This window comes from Rhinocladiella mackenziei (genome assembly GCF_000835555.1).
Source record: "Rhinocladiella mackenziei CBS 650.93 unplaced genomic scaffold supercont1.2, whole genome shotgun sequence".
Lineage (NCBI taxonomy): Eukaryota > Fungi > Ascomycota > Eurotiomycetes > Chaetothyriales > Herpotrichiellaceae > Rhinocladiella > Rhinocladiella mackenziei.
Window position 1 is genome coordinate 4296315 of NW_013550603.1, and position 20151 is coordinate 4316465.

Sequence of the window (20151 nt, forward strand, 5' to 3'; positions counted from 1 at the left end):
TTGTTCTTGTCCTTCTCCATTCAGCTTCTTAGGCCAACTCTGATGATGCTTTTCTAAACGTCTCGGGTGCTCTCCCGTTTCATGTTCTTTGCAAACTTCTCCGGCCTTCTCGCCGGGAATCTCTTCCACATAATTCGAAGGAGATAGCCCTATTCGATCATCTAGTCGGCATTACCATAATGGCATCTTGTTGGCCAGAGACACCCATATCCGGTCCGACAGAATGGCTGAGTGTCGCACGGATAATCGCAATGCCGTCAAGACGAGGCTTTGCGTCCAGTATGGATTTTCAGGCTCCAGAAGATCAGCCAAGCTCACGTTGCCCATGGGCTCGCCATCATCGTCCGAGATGTGAACCTTTTGGACTGCAGATCCAAGCAAGATGGCCTCCCCATAATTGCTGTCAGGGAAGTGCGGTATAATTTTGCCATCTCGCTGAACACCATTGTCCGTGCGGAAACGGCTCTCATTGTCCCGATTCATATCCGCGTTACGGATATCGTCAGGAAATTGACCGCCAAAAGACACGAATATTAGCATCGAGACGGATGGTTTCGACGAGGGCGGGAGACATGAAGCTGATAATGTCGTTGTTTGTGCCGTCTGCGTGGTGTTCGAGATTAGTGTCTGCCTTGAAGTGGACCAGATTACCACCAATGTAATCCTATGTGGGTGGACAGCCATTGCCAAGGTCGTGCTACCCAGGTCTGATTGATACAATCTCAACTATGATAGGATGATACCTGAAGTCTCTCACGAACCAATAAGCCAAGCGAAATTCATTGGAGTTGAAAAATTGACACTGATGGCGGCTTTGAGCTCGCCGTTGTGTTATTGCTGGTCGTCATCGAAATAAAGCTGGAGATGTGGAACGTCATCGTCTTTCTCTACCTCGAATGATCCCTGGAAGCCGACCCTAGACTCTGATTTTTGAGAGGTGTTGCGGAAACGTAGGACTTGAAGGGAGCTATAAGTTGAAAGAGGGAAAACCAGATGATAGAAAGGGATAAAAATGGACAACGAGGGTGATGGTGGTAGTGAAAAGGTCTGGAAAGCACATTTTCCTGCTTATAACTGGGAGGTGAGTATAGTCTCCCCGTCCATTGCTTGTACCATAATGGTGATGGCAATGGCGGCACCACTTGGCATTTTGGCCGACTTGATGAACCTCTGACTCTTTTCTCCATTCTCACCTGTGTGGGATTCTCGTAAAAGTTCAGATAATCTTTCTCCACAAGCTGTCACTTTCTCAGCCTTGAAGAAGTTTTGTACAGAATTCACGAGGCTGCGATTCAATGCCAAGACGCGGCATTCCCTGGGTGGGGACTACCCCGTGACCGAAGCCAATCACAAGCCTTACTTTTTTCTCCAGTGTCCAATCAGATTTCAACACTTTCGAGAGATTTCGTACTGAGTCTGCGACGCTCCTTAAGCCGAAATTGAGACATGACTGGTATGGGAATGGGCTGAAACATCAATCCGGGAGGAAACTGTCTGGTTTGGAAAATGCGTCGTCCGGCTTATTGGGCTGAGGACGGTCAGGGGCCGAATTTGCTCTGGCCATGTCTCTCCCGCTTGGCGAGCTCGTATTTTCACACTTGTGAGCTGACGAACACGAACCAGTTCCTCCAACCACATTGGAGCAAGCAGCAGGGCGTGCTTACAGCACGCCATTCATTGCTCATCAATACCCTTTATCGGTGCCTCTTGCTCAGAACAATTAAACCAGGACCTTGAACGAGGGCCAGGTGTGTTGACCAGCTATTATTGGGGGAAAAATGAAAAGAAAAGGCACTCGGCTACAAAAATGTACAAGGCCTCAAAAGGGGCTAGATTGTGGGGTTCATTCTTGAACTGTTTATTTCTTGCATGCCTGTCTCAGCTCCCCTTCGCCGAGCCCTGCAGCCTCGTTTGCACAGACCACCAAACCGGGTGCACGTCACCGTTCAGCTGAGAAGCAAACAGATCTTCTCATATTTTTTAAGCAAGCCACTTTGTGTAACCTCGACTCTTCTCGTGTCACGGACGTCCTCCTCACCCAATACTCATCGCAATGTCAGGCACGGGCCCTGCTTTTCAAGAGGTGCATAGGGGCAAAGGATATTGAGTTATGCCAAGGAGACAAACCTGTGAGTGAGGAACCTAGCCTGGGTCTTTTTTCCTGCTTTTCTTCTTGTTCGCAGGTACCATACTTGCTCCACAGATTCCTGAGCATATATGTGTGTTTGTGCCTTGCGAAGTACTCTCGTCCCATACAATCAACCTCGTCTTCTACCCCCCCAAATGGATTTTTTCACCAGATTTTTTCTTTTGGTGCTATTTTCGTCACATAAAGTGACTGCCTGGGGCGAACATGGCCACCGGACTGTCGGATACCTAGCCCACATGTACTTTACTGATGCAGCCGAGAACCTGTTCCACGAACTCGTGGAACCCACTGAGAAATTCGACATATCTGATGGTGCAGTCTGGGCCGACAGCAACAGCGTGAGATTCAAATGGCCATGGTCAAGAGCATGGCATTTCATTGATGCAAAAGATGATCCTCCGGAGGTCTGCAATATACATTATAGTTCTGACTGCGATCCGGACAAAGAATGTATCATAGCAGCCATCAAGAACATGGTATGACTCTGATCCAAATTGCACGGCTTCCCCTTTGGTCCTCTTATTCTGGACGTAGGCTGACATTTTGGTAAATAAGACTTCGCGGGTCAACGATCCAGAACTTTCCAAGGAAGAACAGAACAACGCTTTTAAATTCCTGCTGCACTTCGTCGGCGACGTCACGCAGCCGTTACATACCGAAGCTAAATGTCGCGGCGGCAATGGAATAATGGTTCAGTGGGGAAGACCGGATAGTCAGCCAGAAAAAATCCACGAAGTCTGGGATTCGCTTATCATCAAGAAACTGCGCGGATACAAAAGGCCAAGAGGTCCAGATCCTGACAATGTATACGACAAAGAACTTTCTTTGGATTGGGCGAATGATCTCAAAGCCAAAATGGATGGGTCTGCTATTGACGTTGCAAGGGAATGCGTCGACATCTCAAAACCAGAGCAATGTGCGCTGAAGTGGGCAGGCGAGGCCAACAGCTTTATCTGTTCTTATGTGCTCAAAGATGGGGTCAATCTGGGACAAGATGAGGATGAAGATGATTGTGAGTGGGATTGGCATGGTCCTGCAGACGTGTCAAAGGAGTATTATGAAGGCGCCGTGCCCATTGTCGAGGACCTGGTCTATAAAGCAGGCTGGAGGCTTGGGCAATGGATCAATGCTCTTGCTGAACAGAGGGCGAATATGATCAAGAGTGGGGTTGTGTTTGATACTCGCGGACTAATGGTTCAGCCACAGATGGAACTATGATATCGCAGTCTCTTCAGTCTGCTACTCTGGGAAATGTAATGTTGTATGACTTGGTTAGTGTATGAGACCAGAATTCCATTTGTTTTGACATACAACATTTATTATCAAGCAAAGTCGATGATCGTGCTGGTCTCCAAGGCGAGTGACCTTTCTCCTGAACGCTCATTGGAGACGTCGATGATGGCCATATGTTCATAATGCTCAACTATGGGAAGTGGGGTCCAATACTAGGTCCACATGGCGTATATAGGTCACCCAGTTTTGGATACCTGCCCCACGTCGGAGTCAGTTCGGCTGCTTTGAAGGGAACTGCCGAAAACGCGAGAAGCGGAGTACCTACAAAGATATCAAGTACACACTCTGTTTTGTACGTGTGAACATACATAAGTCAGTGATCTCCCGAGAGGACGACAAAAAATCATTAAGTATTCCTTATCGAATCTTCATCGTTCTTCACTCCATCACAATGCCACTCAATCATGTGTTGCTGATAGGTGCCGCCGGTAACTTGGGCAGTCTAGTCCTCAATCACCTCCTCGCTTTCCCATTCAAATTCAACATCACTGTCTTGTCTCGCAACTCATCGACCGCCAAATTCCCATCTTCCGTGACAGTATCGCGGATTAGTGATGACTATCCCTCTTCCGAATTAGCCAATGCCTTTAAAGACATTGACATAGTCATCTCCGCCATCTCCATGACCGGAATGCATCACCAGTACAAATTCATCGACGCTGCCATTGCTGCAAAGGTCAAACGGTATATTCCGACCGAATATGGCCTGGATGATCTCCCCGATTGGCTGATCGAAATGAGGCCTATGTTCCGAATCAAACATGATGTGCGAGATTATTTGGTCTCAAAGGAAGAGACAGGGTTAGAGTGGACGGGAATTGTTTGTAACGTCTTCTTCGAAATGGGCGTCATGTCAGGATTTTTCCAATTCGATTGGAAGACGAAGAAGGTCCTGCTAATAGACGGTGGCGAGACTAAGTGGGTGGCCACCACCTTGGATACCGTGGCACTGGCGGTGGTGAGGGCACTTGAGAAGGCTGAAGAAACGAAGAATCGGCTGCTCTTGATACAAGACTTTAGGGTGAGTCAGAGGGAGATCCTGGACGCAATACAGGAAAAGACGGGGCCGTGGCAGGTAGAAAATGTTGAGTTTGCGAAGTGGCTTGAGGCGGGAAAGGAGAAGGTCCGGGACGGCGATGACAGTGCGATGCCTATGTTAACCTTTGCGACGGTAGTGACGGGGAGTCAGTGGGAAGAGAGAAACGAGTTTGCAAATCAGTTGCTGGAGCTACCTACGAAGTCATTCAAGGATGCAATGGATATAGTTCTGAAGGATGTTTGAGAAACAATTGGGCTCTTCTCCAGATATTTAGCCCTCTTATTGGCCGAAAACATTTCCTGGCCTGCAACAGACGCATTTCCAAGTCACCACTGGTTTTCGCGTCGTCTTTATTTTATTCCCGAAACAATTCTGTACGGTAATCTGCTCTATTCACCAACCTCACGGTCATCATTCCAGTTCACACCACGCATGATCCTCCACTTGAGACTCGCATGGCGAATCTTCTTCCCCAAGTAGTATGTTGGTATCCACATCACAAAGAATGCAGCATTGATTCCAGCCAAAGCTCCAAAAGTGTTGAGCATACCAGATTTTTCGACCCATGGATTAACATAGAAGGACAGGAGGAAGCCAAAGGCGGCTGTATTAATCCATTAGCCCCTTTTGCGTCGGCACTCTGGGAAAGGTTTTGATGACCACTTACCCTTGAAACTCAGCTGTGCGACAACGGCTTCGCCGGCGACGGGTCGATAAGCGTCAATAACGTAGACAACCAAAATATTGGTAGATTGAGTTAGGGCAAATGCAACTGCCATTCGATGTCATATCGTCAGCTAAAGGGGGCTTTTGGAGGCACACATAAAAACTGGATATGACTTACAAATGCCCAGGCCCAGGACAGGAACTATCCAGTGAGAACGGTTCTGAATACCGACACCATATAATACTAAACCGAGTGGTCCCAGGATCATCGATAGTGTGAGGGTAGGAAGTCTCATCTCGGGTTCTCTGACGCCCTTGTTTCGCTTGGTTAACCAATCTGCGCAGGCATCCGATAGCCATCCGCCTCCCATAATTCCCACAAGTGAGCCAAGGAGCACCGCAACGAATGAAAGACCGGATTGCCATGAGACCCAGCCGTAGTTGAGGGCGAACGAGGAAGCAAAGTTGCTGCTGATCGCCACAAAAGCGCCGACAACAACAGACATGGCAAGTGTTGCCCAGAAGACTGGTGGAAGAAATAGAAGAGGAACTGGCCTCCAAAACAATTTCCAAAGAGATTCAGAAGTATATGTCCCACTGAAGATTGCGAGTCTCTGGAAGTAGGTCTTCTTCGGAGGGACTGTGGAGTCTGAGATTTCAACATGACTGGACGCTTCTTTCGACCCGGATACTCCAGAGGGTTTTACCGACAACTGATCGTTTTTCTGGAACCTCCTGTAGGATGTCTCTGGCATTGTAAGGAAAATGGCAATGACTAAAGCCCAGATGAAGGCCGTTGCCACGTAGTAGATGACTCGCCAACTCTTCTTCATAGTAATGAGACCCGAGATGATGATACCTCCAGCGATGCCTGAGGACAAGGAAGCAGAATATAGACTAGACGTTTAAGTCAGCCACAATGGATCTTTAACCCGGCATACGAAAGAAGAAGTACTTACGCCATCACCAAGCCACGCTCGTGGAGGAAAAAGGTATCTGCGATGGTCAAGGGAGCCAGACACTCTGCAGAACCACCAGCAAGACCAAGCATAAGCCTTGCACTAAGTTCGCTAGCGTAGCTAGTTGCTAGCCCGGCCCAAAGAGCACAGCCGCCGTACACGAGAAACGATAGTATGTAGACAGGTCTACGTCCGTATTTGATGATGAGAGGCATATAGAAGAGATTGGACATGCCCTGGACAAATGACAAGCCCGTAAACATGTACGATGCCTTGGTTAAGTTATCCGGGTAGCCCGGATCCGTTGGGGGCGTTCCGAACAAAGAGGCGACGAGGTTGACCATATCGACAGACGGGCCTGCGGCAAGAAACTGGGCCATGAAGATGGACGCGCAGGTAATTGCGGCAATATGCCATCTAAATCCTTTGGACCTATATCTTCTGTTAGATGCTAAACCGTTGCGAATTCTTCATGGGAATGTTTGCCAGTTCAATGGGTCATTTGGATCTGACGACGGAGTAGGAACCAAGATCATCTCGTTCGTGGCATGATGACGAAGCTGAACAGATCCAAGTGTATGGACCCTCTGAATTTCATTCCCATCTGGAGAATTGACTACAGACATGTTCAAGCAAATGTCTCCCGGGGGATGAATGTCTGGCTATTCAAGCAGGCAGACGGAGTAATAGTATCGACGATAGTCACGTCAAGTCCGGAGCTATATCAACACGCCATACTGTGGGTGGAGCCGAATCTGCATCCCCGACGCGCTCTCTTTGGCTTTCTGTATGGCCAGTATGGCCGAGCCCCTAGGTCACTGATTCACCCAAATGAAACACTTCTCCTGCTTGAATAAACCTTTTTTCCAAAGATAATTCTGGCCATGCAGAGTTTGTGAAACAAGTGCCGACATGGAGACAGGGATGGTACAAGTGTGGGCCACTTGATCGAGTAATAATGGAAGGTCAGAGAATATATTCACCCTCCTAACGCCACAGCAAAATTCTACCATTTGACGGAGAGAAGAGAGTTTTTGTTTAAAGGATTGAATCCAGTGAATGAATCAGCTCGATCAACTTGCAGAATGGAGTCTCGATGGCAGCAGCTGCACCTAATAGCGCTAGGTCTGACTGAGATTGCGTTGAACGTCTCCTCGGCCAAGGTATCTGTCGAACAAGGTCTCATTGAACGGCTGAATAGTAGCAAGTGCCTTTTTATTGAAAAGGGGTTATCACCCCTATGCCGGATTTAGGGGTAGAAATAGGAGAAGGAAAGGGGTCAAACCAACGTGTATATATACCAGCAACCTGGCAGGGCCGGTTGGGAGGTAGACAGAGCATTCAATACATTTCCAGTTGTTCCCCAGTTCGACAGTATCTTCCGCCAAGAGAGTACTAGATTGCACTGGCACTGAGCAGAGAATAGACGCAGGGCAATGTCCAAGATGCAAATTTTCTCTCCGTGCGGGGTGAACATCAATTGTTGGTCGATGGGACCACCTTAGTGGCCTTCCATGAGACGCGCGACAAGGCCCATTTTTATTCGTTAGTAGGCGGTGGCTGCGGGCGTTTGGATCAGGCTGGGAGATCGAGGAGGGGCGAGATTGGGGGGTTGAGGGTGGAGGTGGAGGTGGAGGTGGAGGTGGAGGTGGAGCCGAGAATGAAGACCCCAAAGCTCGTTACATCCCCATAATGTCAACGTTTTTTGGGCACTGTAGAGTGCTCCCACAGCGGCTATTTGGTCATTTTATTCCTCCTCTTGAGTTCTGCCTTCGGATAGAGGCTCGTTTCGAACCTCAGTCATCTTACGGTCGTCATATACATATAGGTACCTCTACAATTTTCTACTTCCAATAACATGACCAAATACACCACAGAGCATTTCCTCGGCTATATCAAGGCCTTCAACGCGAAAGACTGGGATGTACAGCACTCTTACTACGCCAAGGACGTTGTTTTGGATCTTCCACGGGGTGACAATCTTCCCACCTATCGCGGGTCTGAAGGGATCAAATCTCACTATGGCCCTCTGCTGGACAAATTCACCGAGACCATTGTCCCAATCGAACTAATGATTGAAGAAGATCGGATATTCTTCATCATGGAAACTAGCTTTCAGGCAAAGACAGAAACGATAGGACCGTCCGGGTTTACTTGTACTCCAGGAGATATTATCCGAGTCACCGTCTGGGCATTCTACAAAATGGAAGGAGGCTTGATGAAAACGATAACAACAAACCAACTGCATGGAGAATTCATTGGGAAAAGGATGACTCTGGAAGAGACAATCAAAGACAGCCAATCCAGGGCGGCCAGACCAGAGCTTATATTGGACTAGAGTCCCCGCGTAAGTTTTGATGAAAATAGATCTAAGGACGTGCAAATTGAAAAAAAGATAGTCGCAATCTTTTTGTATCCCTATATGTCCTGCGAGTACTGAACATTTGGATCCATTCCATGCTCTGCCCATTCGATGAGGAGACTCTCAAATCTTTTAGCTGCACTGACGCAGAACTTCTGCTGCTTGATAGCCGCAATCATTTGTCTCGCAACACTCTCCGCGCTTTTGCCGTACTGGTAGAAATTCGCCGTAAATGTCTTTGCAAACTCGGGTGGGGCAGTCCCTCTCAGTTCGTCCGCGGCCTCGGTCAATGTCATGTCAGGATAGAGGACGGTGACACCAATCCCATACTGCTTCAAGGACACTGCCATACTCTGGCTCATTGAGATGTTGGCTGCTTTACACAAGCAGTACGAAAGAAGATTGTCCGCTGCACCCCGAGGAGGAATGAGCCCCAATGGCGAAGCTGTGTTGACAATCCAACCGCTCCCACGGCGGATCATGGCTGACAAAAAGACTTGCACAATTCGCAGGTAGCCCAGGACATTGACTCCTATATCATGCTCGACGTTGCTTATATCGAGGTTCACAATTCCTCCTGTCCGGCTGCGCATTGCGTTGTTGTGAATAATGTCTGGAATTCCAACATCTCGGAGTACCAACTTTCCAAAGCATTCAACGTCATCGCTGTTACTCACATCACATTGATACGAGTGGGCGGCGAATCCTTGACTCTTCATGTCCTTTACGGTCGCAGCGAGCCTGTCGGCAGCAATATCGACCAGAACAAGTATCGCGCCTTCTTTGCCATATTCCACTGAACAAGCCCTACCGAGGCCACGAGCCGCTCCAGTCACAACAACAATCTTTCCTTTGTAATCCATGTTGTATTTTGGAATGTATAAATTTGTCCGACCTATAACACTCCAATGAGCAAAGACAGTGCTACAGGTTTCGTATGCCTCAGAGTGGAGCCGAAAAGGGACCGTTCCCGACAGACGGGGCAACACTAGCAATTCGGAGAATATGACAAGCTCTCCCAGTCGTCGTCGGTCTATTTTATTGTATGCATCTGAGGTTCGGTAAGGATCGACGCTTGTTTTGCAACCCTCGAGCGAGAAGTGAAGCTCACGCATTCTTCGATATCTTTCTAATGGATGCCCTTAATTTCTTTGACCAGTCGAGATTGAATCCAAATCATTTACTAGCCTCAGTTCAAAAAAAGGATGTCCTACTATCACGGAAAGAAGTTTGGAGCGTATCTAGATATTCAATACGAAGGGCTTCGAGAAACGGTACTCCTTCTATTGCGACGGCGTCACTCTGAGTATTCCTGATCCTTGAACGGGGATTTTATGCACGGCAAAGAAAGGGTCAAAGAACACTATTTGCTGCTGTTTCAGGCGGCAGACGAAATCACCGCTCCTACTGTATGATCATCACTATGAATCAGAATAAGATCTTTGTTGTCATAGAGTCGTATTTCCGGTACAAGACGAGGTCTGGGAAAGGCGTATTCAGCTGCCCTGTCAAAGAAGGTGGCTTGGGAAAGATCAGAGTTTGTGCACACTTTATTGTGGGTGGAAAGATGAAGATAACTGTCTGCATTCTTTTCGAAGGCGAAATTTTTGGTTGGATAGACATGGATGGATATGTTCAGCGAGCAGAGGTTCGATGTGGCGGATCTCATGTCATTCAGCTAATGACTGGGAAGAATTAGGGATTCGTTAAGCACTCCCAATATTCCTTTACCTTGGACTTGTGTGTAGTTAGTTGAGCGATCTTCTGGATCTACGAAAGACAGACAATGCGACACTTCCAACGCTTTGGTAAAAATAGGCACTCTCTGGAGGCCAATATGGCTAGCAATGTTGTCCGAATCCTTGATCAAGGCCATATTTATGATGGGTCCTTGGGTCTGGATTGCTAGAATGTTGCTCTGATCTTCTCTTAAACGTGGATTCAGCTTCTTAGGAAGACTCTACCTAGAAGATGCACCATGTAATTCACAAATACACTTCTTCGATGAGGAACCAAATGACCGGTCTCTGCGTATCATACTTCAGGAGCGCTAACATTCTAGAAAGATGAAAGTCTCGCTGAGCAGTATTGTTCAAATTATAATGTGCCCGTGTTGGAACAGGGATCTCCTTGCTTTGCTAATCGGTTTGTTGTCTGACCAACTTGAGCTGCACAGTTGCCCAACTTGAAGCAGTGACCGTTCGCATATGCCCATCAAACGACAGGCTGTGTGGACTAAACCTCGAAGAATTGATGATCAAGTTTACTTGTCAGGTAGCTCGGAGCCAGTCTAGTCTCCCAGCACTGTTTGATCTCTACCAACTCTGATCCCTTTCAAATATGTCTTTTTATGGCAAGATTTTGTCCGATGTACTTCCAAACTGTTGGCTAGATCTCAGCCTTGTTGACATGGCTGATTGCCAAATCCTACCAAGTTACAAAACCTGCCTACGAGGGTGCCCGTCTGGAGCAAGCCAGCTCCTCTTTGCACGGCCTCTTCGAGTTTTATGCCGCTAAAAACTCCGAAGCAGTTATGGTACGGGACAGCTACAGGTCAGACCTCGGGCAATCTACACTCTCTTCAGTTCGGGGGCGCCGCTCTCATGGGTGTTGGGAGATTATCTATGGGAGATGATGATGATTGGGCTGATCTGCCATCTTAACACATCGGCCAATACTCTTGCAGCTACAACAGTTATATTATTGCATATTCTCTCCTGGCAATTTAGGGACATTGACGTATGTGACCCACGAAGCAACCCATACTGGATCCTACAGACACTCCGGCCTGGGCTCAGCTTAGGAACAACATGAATCTCTAGATACCATCTGTCTCTAGCGAGAGTCAAACATTTCAGTTTCCCCATTTCAGAGCGATTCGAGCCCCCAATTTCCCCAAAGAATTGTCTCCAAGGACTTGATGATCCAAAAAAGCTGGGCGAAAGCTTTTTGGCCGAGTTCAGGCCACCACCGTTGTTGAAGATATCGTCGGTCTTTTCTTTGGGCGCAAGGATCTCTATGTCTTGCGACCACTTCCCAATGACCATTTCAAATGCATGGGAGAGTGTTATGCAGTGAGTGGTTTTGTACTAGAATGAACATCGTACATATAAAGGGAGAAGCTCGACCTCTTGGGCAGGCGAAATGAAGAGGTGGTAGATGCAAGTACTGCAGAAAGAGGTCCTAAATCAAATCTGACATTAAAACCCACAATAATTTTTTGACCCCTTGGTGGATCAAGATTCGGAGGACGCGGTATGCTGAGTACCCCCTTGGAGCTCGGTAGCAAATAGCCCGAATTTTGATAGCCGACAGCCAGCTCATCGCCCCACGCTTCCATTTTTGACGACGACTCAACGACGATCGTGGATTTATAGGTCACGAAAAGTATCCTCCCTTGTGTAAAGTGCTTCGGAGAATGCAAATTACGTCGATTTGAGTACAAGAACAATGGTGTCCGCTGAGGAGCAAACAGTACGCCGCGGGTACGTCCTCTCTTACACTTTCAAGCGCTGACAAGCTTGGCCAGGTAATCAACAATCTCCAGGCCAACTGGATCTGGGTCCCCGGCTGGGTTGACTCCTCTGCTTATAACACGGCCGGACGGATCGTCAAATTCATCCGCCAGTTCAGCCTCGACTTTCTTCCTACTCGAGCTCTTTTACATTTCTCCGCAGACACACGATATAAACTTTACGTCAATGGCGTGCGAGTCGCTGTGGGACCAACCAGGAGCAGCCCGTTGATGTGGTATTATGACACCCTCGATATTGCGCCATACCTCAGCCAGGGCAGCAATGAGGTCAGGTTTGTGGTGGTCCGATACTTTGCATCTTCGCGGACAGCGATGCCGTTTGAGAGGACATCATTTCCTGGCTTGACTGTCTTTGGCAGCGTTGAGGTGGGCATGGAAGCCGTAGATCTCAGCTCCGGTAAAGGCTGGCAGGCCCAAGTAGACGAGAGTATTTTGTTCCCCACGGGACTGGTCGATGATGTGTTCCTCCATGTAAGTTCCCGCTACCTCCAAAGTCTTGAGATGGGATGAATGACAGTCTTGTCACAGATCAGCGAGCGCATATCTCCTTACCCTCCAAGTCCGGTTGTGACACCCAAGCTATACAACATCAAGACTCTGAATGGAGACCTTGCTCCCTGGCGTTTGTGCCCTCGCTCCATTCCGATGCCGGTGGAGAGCCATGTTGCCGTGAACATTGTCCGAGCCTGCCAAAGCGTTATCTCCATAGATGACTGGACTAACTTTCTATCCGGAACGAGATCTTTAACTCTTCCCGGCGACTCCTCGCATACTTTCGAACTGCAGGCAGAAGTCCACTCAACGGCTTTCCTCCAATGGACTTTTAAGGCAGCTAAACCGTCTCAAATCAAACTCAAGGTGACATACTCCGAAGGTTATGAACTGGAGCCTCGCTCTTACCCCTTCTTTCGTACGAAAGCAGACCGCTTGGACAAAAAGAACAGTCATATTATCGGTCCCTTTGATGAGGTGACCTTGGACCTGCCAGAAATGCACACCATTACCTATGAACCATTTTGGTTCCGTACTTTCCGCCTCCTGCGCCTCGAAATCACGGTGGGTCCCACACCGGTCGAGCTGATGTCGTTTAAAGCCACGCAGGTGAACTACCCACTTGCAGTCAAGGCCAGCTGGAAGAACCCTGGGGACGCGCACAGTGAGAAGATATGGGACGTTTCCATTAGGACCATGCGAAATTGCATGTTCGATGGATACTCCGACTGTCCCTTTTATGAACAACTTCAGTAAGTCCACTCCAAATTCTTTTTTTTTGAGACCAAAACGTTGATCTTATTTACAGGTACTCCGGCGACAGTCGTCAGGTCGGGTTGTTCCACTACCTTCTCTCTGGCGATGACAGGCTTATGCGACAGACCATCACGAACTTGGCCGCCTCAGTCACATTTGAGGGTCTCACGCAATCCCGGTTCCCGTCGCATGTCAATCAGATCATCGCTGGTTTCTCTCTCTACTGGATTCTTCAAGTATGTGACCACCACCTCTTCTTTGGCGACACGTCGTACGCCCGTTCCTTTCTGCCTCGCATCGACGGTGTATTGGACTTCTTCGATTCGCACGTCGATAGCTTGGGCCTCGTCAGCGGTCTGCCAGAGGACGTGTGGCAATATGTCGATTGGGTGACGACGTGGGGCGCTACAGATGAGCATCCGGACAAGGGAGTGCCCATTTCGGGCAGGAAATCGAACCGTCACACCTACTTCAGCTTGCTCTACGCATATGTCCTGAAAGAGGCGGCTCAACTCGTGCGAGAGGTCGGTCGACCTGGTTATGCCGGTGAGTATGAATCGCGAGCAGCTTCCTTGCTGGAAGCGATTCGAAAGCATTGCTTTGATGGGCGTTTCTTCACGGATTCGACCGCCGATATCGTGGACGACGGGGCCTACTCTCAGCATTGCCAGGTTTTCGCAGTCCTATCGGGCGCTGCTCCGCTCGAGGATTCAGCTCGCCTCTTGAAAGAATCATTTGCCGATCCCTCCTTCTCCAAATGCTCCTACATGATGAAGTTCTATGCGCTTCGGGCCTTCGCCATTGCAGGCGACGAGGTGTATGAGTCTTTCTGGGTGCATGTGTGGGATCCATGGCGGAAGATGCTGGCGAACAATCTCTCGACTTGGGAGGAAGACGATGTGCGACAGCGTTCGGACTGCCATGCATGGGGAAGCGTGCCGGTGTATGAATACTGCACTGAGTTGGCAGGGATACGTCCCATTGCCCCCGGATCGGCTAAGGTGTTCTTCAAGCCGCGCCTCAGACTAAGTGAGGCAGTGGAGGCAAAAGTAGCATTGGGTAGGGACAACCTCGCAACAGTCTCGTGGAGCAGTGTGGACGGTGGCAAGAAACACGTGGAGTTGCGGCTAGAGAAGACTACCGAAGTAATCAGCAAGCTACCGGGAGGCAAGGAGGAAGAGCATGGCATGGTGGACAGCCTTACATTAGTCTACGACCCTTCCAGTGCTTAACGAGGATACGTGTGTTTCAGCGCTGTATCAAACGGAAAGTATGCCGCACAGGAGTTCTACTTTCAAGCGGTACTAATTTTGAAAATTGTTAGCCTCTCTCCCGAATCATTGAATGAGAGAACACCCCTAGTGGGAGATATCCCAAGGTATGTTCCGGCCGCTTCGATCGCCGTGGATCGCATTTCCACTGGCACCAGTAATTAGCCCGACAACGCGCCTCTGCACCGCGAGATTTCAAATTCGACGGGCTGAAGAGCAGCGAAGACGGACCAAGCTTAGGTCGTCCAACTGTCATGATAACGTGCGATACCTACAATGAGCACCCGAAGAGGGAAAAGACCGGTGGTCCGGGGCAATTGCTGGTGAAGAGTCAAGCTTTATTCGAATAATCCCGCGCTGCTCCGTGCGAAAGCTTACAGTGTTTTTGCAAAGCCAGCTTCTTGCTTCGAAGACTCTCTAAAAGAATTCACGTTCCATGGGGCCTCCACTGTGACTTTCAGCTTGATATATATGGAATAACTCTATGGAGCTGTTCATCCAATGAAGTGTAGGTATCTTCTAGCAAAGGGATCGATAACTTTGTAATAATCGTCCGCCAATCAGGCACGTGACCTATGAGCTCTTTTTGCAGAGGACTTGTCCTATCTCGAAGGGACCGTCAGACTATATACTTTTGAAGCGTGTACAAAGCGTACAACGCTTCCGAAGGTCTTTACAAGCCTTGGCGTCGCCACACATCACAATGTTGGCACACTTTGGGTTTTAGAAAGAAATCAAGGACAAATCTGAGTGGACGGGATTCATCCTCTAAGACTTCAAGGTACAGTCATAAGAAATACAGGAGCATTGGAGCAAGATCATGAAGATACAACAACAGAGATAGATCAACCTCTTGTTTCGTCGCCCTATGTCACGGTGTCAAAATAGCATCCGTGCTAATGTGGCTATAATATCAAGAAGTTGCTGACTGATATATACTCCGAGGTGGGAGACGATAGATGCTTCCATAGCTGTCCCTTCTAGTGGATCCTTATCCATTCGTGGACGTTGAACTTATTTGGGAAGTGTCTGAAACATCTGTACAAACGTTGCCGGCCTAGATTCCATGCGCCAGATATGATCCACAACCATGTGGCCTGGGGAAATTCGGCAGAGTGATGCCCGATAGTGTTCTGGGATAGCTCATGGATCGCGTATCAACTCAGTGCCTTTATCGTGATCTGGTCGATCGAAGTGATTGAGTAGCCCGAGCTATCAACTCCGGACGTGGTTACGCCGAAGAAATCTCACAGGTGTAGAATATCATGTGACCTTCGCGCGTGGCATGAAGACCTTTTTACTAGCGGCAAACTTATCTGCTAGCCAGGTCGACTGTCTCCCTACTGAAATTCATCAAAGATTCAGCTTGGGCTTTCTTATACTTTCTTACTACGGGACAATTATGAGCGAGCCCAATTTTCCAAGTGTGCTCTCGGTCGAACAACCATGCAAGCCTTGGTGAAGCGTCTATCCAAGTAAGTTTCCTGAGTGAGACGTACTGGGGTCTCCACAGGGCTCTCACACGGACACTGGATGCTAGTTGGCGGTTATCAACCAATGCCAAAGGTCATCAACTCATCACCACGATGAGCCTGTTTCTCCCTCAACAAGGCTGCTCCACGTCTGCAGTACGGCAAAAGCTATGAACGTTCCGAGTTACCATCACCATGGCGAATCCACCGGTAGACACCATGACTCGCACGACATCGCAATGACCGATCTCAAAGCTGATGATAAAAAGGGAGAATTCGTAGACGTCGAACATTATGACACTACCGAGTCCAAGAGCGGCCCCCCTCAGATGCGCTCCAAAGCTGACGATCTCACTGTCTGGCAAAGCGTCAAGCGGTACAAGCTGGTGTCACTAGTCGCTATGTGTGCGGCATTCAGCGCCTCGCTGGATGGTTATCGTGAGTGGCCCCTGACCAGTTCAGCTGCCCTGGACGGCATACTGAATAATCTATAGAAATTACCCTCAACAGCGGTATCGTGTCCAACAAGGGTTTCATTAGGCAGTTCGCGGCCCCTGGCACAACGATCATCAAGGGCAAATACGTCTCTGCATGGGGTGGCATACAATCTGCTGGCCAAACCATTGGTCAAATCGCAAGTCTCCTTTGCAAAGGTTTTACAGCTAGGGTATTCTAACGTTTTGTCCAGTTCCTCCAATACGCTACCGAAGCATTCGGTCGTAAAGTCGCCTTTTGTGTCTTCTTCGTAGTAGTGAGTACTTAGGTCTTACACTAACCTTTGCTTTGCACGTTATATGTTCGGACTAACACGTCTGTGCTTTGATCAGAGCATCTTTGTCGAATCAATCGCTACTCGCTGGGATCATTGGCTGGTCGCTAAGCTTTTCTCTGGGGCTGTGTGGCCATGCTGTAAGCCACTATGCCCGTTTATCTGTCTGAGATTTCCCGTACTCAGTTGAGAGGCCTCCTCATCAACGCATACAGCTTGTGAGTCCACCTGCTTCTCTTCTTCTCACTGGAAGAAAGGCAATAATTGTCCTAGCTGGTTCGTCATTGGTCAGCTCTGTGGGGCTATATCCCTCAACAGGCTCAATGCCATTGACCCATACGACTTCCGGACTCCAATCTATACTCGGGTGAGCTGAAGCCCTTAGAGTGTGGACAAGCGGCTAGAGAGACTGACCGGGCCTCTTTAGTGGGCGATGATTGGAGCGATGATCATCATCTTCCTCCTGATCCCAGAAACGCCTTGGTGGCTTGCGGGTAAGGAAAAGCTGGATAAGGTGGCGAAAGTGCTCCTGAAGTACAACGGCCACATCGAAGGCTACAATGTTCAGGAAACAATCGTCGGTCTTCCTTCAAACTACCACTTACAGTGCTCGCACGAACTGGCGTCGAATCACAGGATGTCATGACCGCTACCAAGATCACGCAGCAATTTGTTGGGCGAGCGTTTTCAATACCTACTCGACCTATTTCTGTAAGTATCTACTGTCTTCTGTTCCGTTTTCTGTGCCGACTCACCGCGCAAGTCCAATATGCTGGCAACAAAGATCCATTCCTCGTCACTGTCATCCTCTCTTCGTCACATCCACGCTCACGGATCAATTTGGTCGTCGGCCGCTTACGGTGTACCCCTATGGAGTCACCGTTCTGTCCGTCCTGTGCTTAGGCATTATTGGGTGCTTTGACTACACCGACAAGGCTACGAGTTCGCTCCTGGCAAGTCTAGCTTGATGAACATCCCCCAAAGTCCGTGGCTAATACGACGCATCAGGTTTTCTTCGCCTGTCTAGCCACGTTCTCCATCACTGGCGTCTCCGCTATCGGCTATGCCTACGCTGCCGAAGTTCCCCAACAGCGTCCGCGCGCACAAACTGTAGGTTGGGCCCTGGCCTTGTCCAATCTCATCGCCAAAATGTTCAGCTTCTGTACGCCATTGATGATTAATGGCTCTCTCACAAAATGGGATGTTAAAACGGGCTTCTTGTGAGTGCCTTTCTGATGAGACACAAGCTAATGTCAATATTCGAATACAGCTTCGCTTGCACTGGTGCGATCGCGGTTATTGTTGCCTGGTTTACGCTTCCTGAGGTGGCACGCCGCACACCTGGTGAAATTCGGTGCTCGTGTCCAGGATGTTCGCTGACGCCGCCATGTTTGACAGGTTTGAAAAGAAGGCCAATCCCCGCAAATTCAAGAAGTACGTCACCGATGTTCAGATACACGCGGACGCGCAGCACAAGAAAGAAGAGCTAAAGGTGGGGAGATGGTGCGAACAGAACGTCCGAAGGAAGAGTCAAAACAGCCATCCTAAAATCATGGTGTCTCCTTCAAATCAGATTCTCGTTGCAAGAAACTCCACTGATACAGCAACAAATAACGATATCGTTTACCTTCCGGCACAGTAAAAGTTGAGACGCAGGGTGAGGGGAAGAAGCAGCGGGTGGAGTCCTCTGTTTTATACAAAGCGGGGTTGCCCTATGAACCTCGCAGCTGATTGCGTGATCTAGTATAACATATACGTGATCTGTGATATCAATTCCCCTTGATGGGAAGGAGATTAGTAGTGGCCTCGGAGTACTGACCGGGATTCTATTCGATACGGTGCCAGATTGGGGGAAATTTTTATTTTCCTCAACTTCAAGTTTTTTCTGCAATACCTAGAAAGCATAGATGTTCGTTACAAATTAAGCTAAAAGAGAACGCCGAATTCAATATCAATATGGCGCCGAGTGCAACATTGCCGATTGAATCGAACCCCGCACCAGATGGATTCACCACGAAGAGCAGGAACAAAGGCCCGTTGACGAAAACTGGTGCTCTGGATTCTACATTCGCGTTTGGTGAGGTTACTCCAGCGATTGGAAGAGAGTATCCTACTGCCAATATAGTCAGTGATTTCCTGGACGCTCCCAACGCAGATGAACTGCTCCTCGATCTTGCCATCACCAGTGAGCCCAAGCGCACTTGTGTTCTCTTCTGAAGCCAGGATGCTGAGATTTCTGGGTTAGTTAGCCAACGAGGCGTCGTTTTCTTCCGCAAGCAGGACAACCTGACCAACGAGCTTCAAAAAACGTTCATCCAGCGTCTAGGCGAATTGAGCGGCAAGCCTCCGACATCGACGCTTCACATCCACCCGGTGTTGAACGACACGAGCGAATTTGGCGTCGGGGACAACGAGGTCAGCACTATTTCCTCGTTGCAGCGGAAAAAGCTCTTCGGTCCCGAGGCGAAGAACAAGCGTCGATACGACTCAGCCAAATGGCACAGCGACATCCAGTTCGAGACATGCCCGGCCGACTACACGAGTCTGCGTCTAACTCAGTTGCCGACGACTGGAGGCGATACGCTGTGGGCGTCGGGGTACGACATCTACGACCGCTTCAGCAAACCGTATCAGAAATTCTTCGAAGGATTGACAGCTACCTTCATCGGGGACGGTTTTATCCAGGCGGCCGAGGCCGGTAAAACCATACTTTACGAGGGTCCCAGAGGGTCGCCCGAGAACGTGGGCGGGCATTTGTCCGTCGTCCATCCTGTCGTGAGAACTAATCCGGTCACCGGCTGGAAGAGCATCTATGCCATTGGATCGTTCCCCAAGCTCATTAATGAACTGGAACCGGAAGAGAGTGATGACCTGCTCAAGAAGCTGCATGAAACTATTCTTGCGAATCATGATTTGCAGGTTCGCTTTAAATGGAAGAATCCTAATGATATTGGTAAGTGAGCATGAAAATAACTTGGCTTCGTTTAGACTTCACTGCTGATCCTGGGCAAATGTGTAGCTATCTGGGACAATCGCAGCGTCTTCCATTGCGCCACTTTTGACTATGAAGGACTAGGCGAGCGATTTGGTAATCGCGTTGTGGGCATTGGTGAGAGACCGTATTTCGATCCAAGCAGCAAGTCCAAAGCTGAGGAACTTGCACTTGCTGCATAGATCAAGATCGAGGACGAGGCATAATGGAGAGAAAGGGAGACACGCTCTTCACCGTCGACGTTGGATCGGACAATATTGTTTCCATTGAAGAGAATACCACAACGAACATACGCATTGCTACAGGACATTGTCCTCTGTCAGTCCATGTGCTAATTACAAGAAAAGTTCAATGCACTCGCCAACTTTCCACCCACTCATGTTTGCTTGCCCCTTA

At 48.9% G+C, this 20151-nt stretch overlaps 9 protein-coding genes across 9 annotated transcripts; 6 read left to right on the top strand and 3 right to left on the bottom strand.

The window, feature by feature from the left end:
- Positions 1-171: 171 nt before the first annotated feature.
- Z518_03321 (uncharacterized protein) lies at positions 172-684 on the bottom strand (the record flags this gene model as incomplete). Its single annotated transcript, XM_013420346.1, has 1 exon — positions 172-684. One exon carries the CDS (start codon positions 682-684, stop codon positions 172-174), a length of 513 nt encoding a protein of 170 aa, XP_013275800.1.
- A 1701-nt stretch (positions 685-2385) lies between these two features.
- Z518_03322 (uncharacterized protein) lies at positions 2386-3367 on the top strand (the record flags this gene model as incomplete). The annotated part of the gene is made up of 2 exons (XM_013420347.1): positions 2386-2625; positions 2684-3367. The coding sequence occupies 2 exons, from the start codon at positions 2386-2388 to the stop codon at positions 3365-3367; spliced, it is 924 nt and encodes a 307-aa protein (XP_013275801.1).
- A 466-nt stretch (positions 3368-3833) lies between these two features.
- Z518_03323 (uncharacterized protein) lies at positions 3834-4724 on the top strand (the record flags this gene model as incomplete). Its single annotated transcript, XM_013420348.1, has 1 exon — positions 3834-4724. The coding sequence occupies one exon, from the start codon at positions 3834-3836 to the stop codon at positions 4722-4724; it is 891 nt and encodes a 296-aa protein (XP_013275802.1).
- Positions 4725-4870: 146 nt separating this feature from the next.
- Positions 4871-6486, bottom strand: Z518_03324 (uncharacterized protein; the record flags this gene model as incomplete). Its single annotated transcript, XM_013420349.1, has 4 exons — positions 4871-5085; positions 5149-5253; positions 5326-6044; positions 6107-6486. The coding sequence occupies 4 exons, from the start codon at positions 6484-6486 to the stop codon at positions 4871-4873; spliced, it is 1419 nt and encodes a 472-aa protein (XP_013275803.1).
- Positions 6487-7964: 1478 nt separating this feature from the next.
- Positions 7965-8444, top strand: Z518_03325 (uncharacterized protein; the record flags this gene model as incomplete). The annotated part of the gene is made up of 1 exon (XM_013420350.1): positions 7965-8444. One exon carries the CDS (start codon positions 7965-7967, stop codon positions 8442-8444), a length of 480 nt encoding a protein of 159 aa, XP_013275804.1.
- Positions 8445-8524: 80 nt separating this feature from the next.
- Positions 8525-9331, bottom strand: Z518_03326 (uncharacterized protein; the record flags this gene model as incomplete). The annotated part of the gene is made up of 1 exon (XM_013420351.1): positions 8525-9331. One exon carries the CDS (start codon positions 9329-9331, stop codon positions 8525-8527), a length of 807 nt encoding a protein of 268 aa, XP_013275805.1.
- Positions 9332-11918: 2587 nt separating this feature from the next.
- Positions 11919-14483, top strand: Z518_03327 (uncharacterized protein; the record flags this gene model as incomplete). Its single annotated transcript, XM_013420352.1, has 4 exons — positions 11919-11953; positions 11979-12474; positions 12532-13247; positions 13304-14483. 4 exons carry the CDS (start codon positions 11919-11921, stop codon positions 14481-14483), a joined length of 2427 nt encoding a protein of 808 aa, XP_013275806.1.
- Positions 14484-16164: 1681 nt separating this feature from the next.
- On the top strand, positions 16165-18405 carry Z518_03328 (uncharacterized protein; the record flags this gene model as incomplete). The annotated part of the gene is made up of 11 exons (XM_013420353.1): positions 16165-16432; positions 16489-16661; positions 16683-16745; positions 16822-16903; positions 16957-16981; positions 17037-17130; positions 17191-17340; positions 17400-17474; positions 17772-17983; positions 18034-18123; positions 18162-18405. 11 exons carry the CDS (start codon positions 16165-16167, stop codon positions 18403-18405), a joined length of 1476 nt encoding a protein of 491 aa, XP_013275807.1.
- Positions 18406-18719: 314 nt separating this feature from the next.
- Positions 18720-19937, top strand: Z518_03329 (uncharacterized protein; the record flags this gene model as incomplete). The annotated part of the gene is made up of 3 exons (XM_013420354.1): positions 18720-18948; positions 19009-19716; positions 19783-19937. The coding sequence occupies 3 exons, from the start codon at positions 18720-18722 to the stop codon at positions 19935-19937; spliced, it is 1092 nt and encodes a 363-aa protein (XP_013275808.1).
- Positions 19938-20151: the final 214 nt, after the last annotated feature.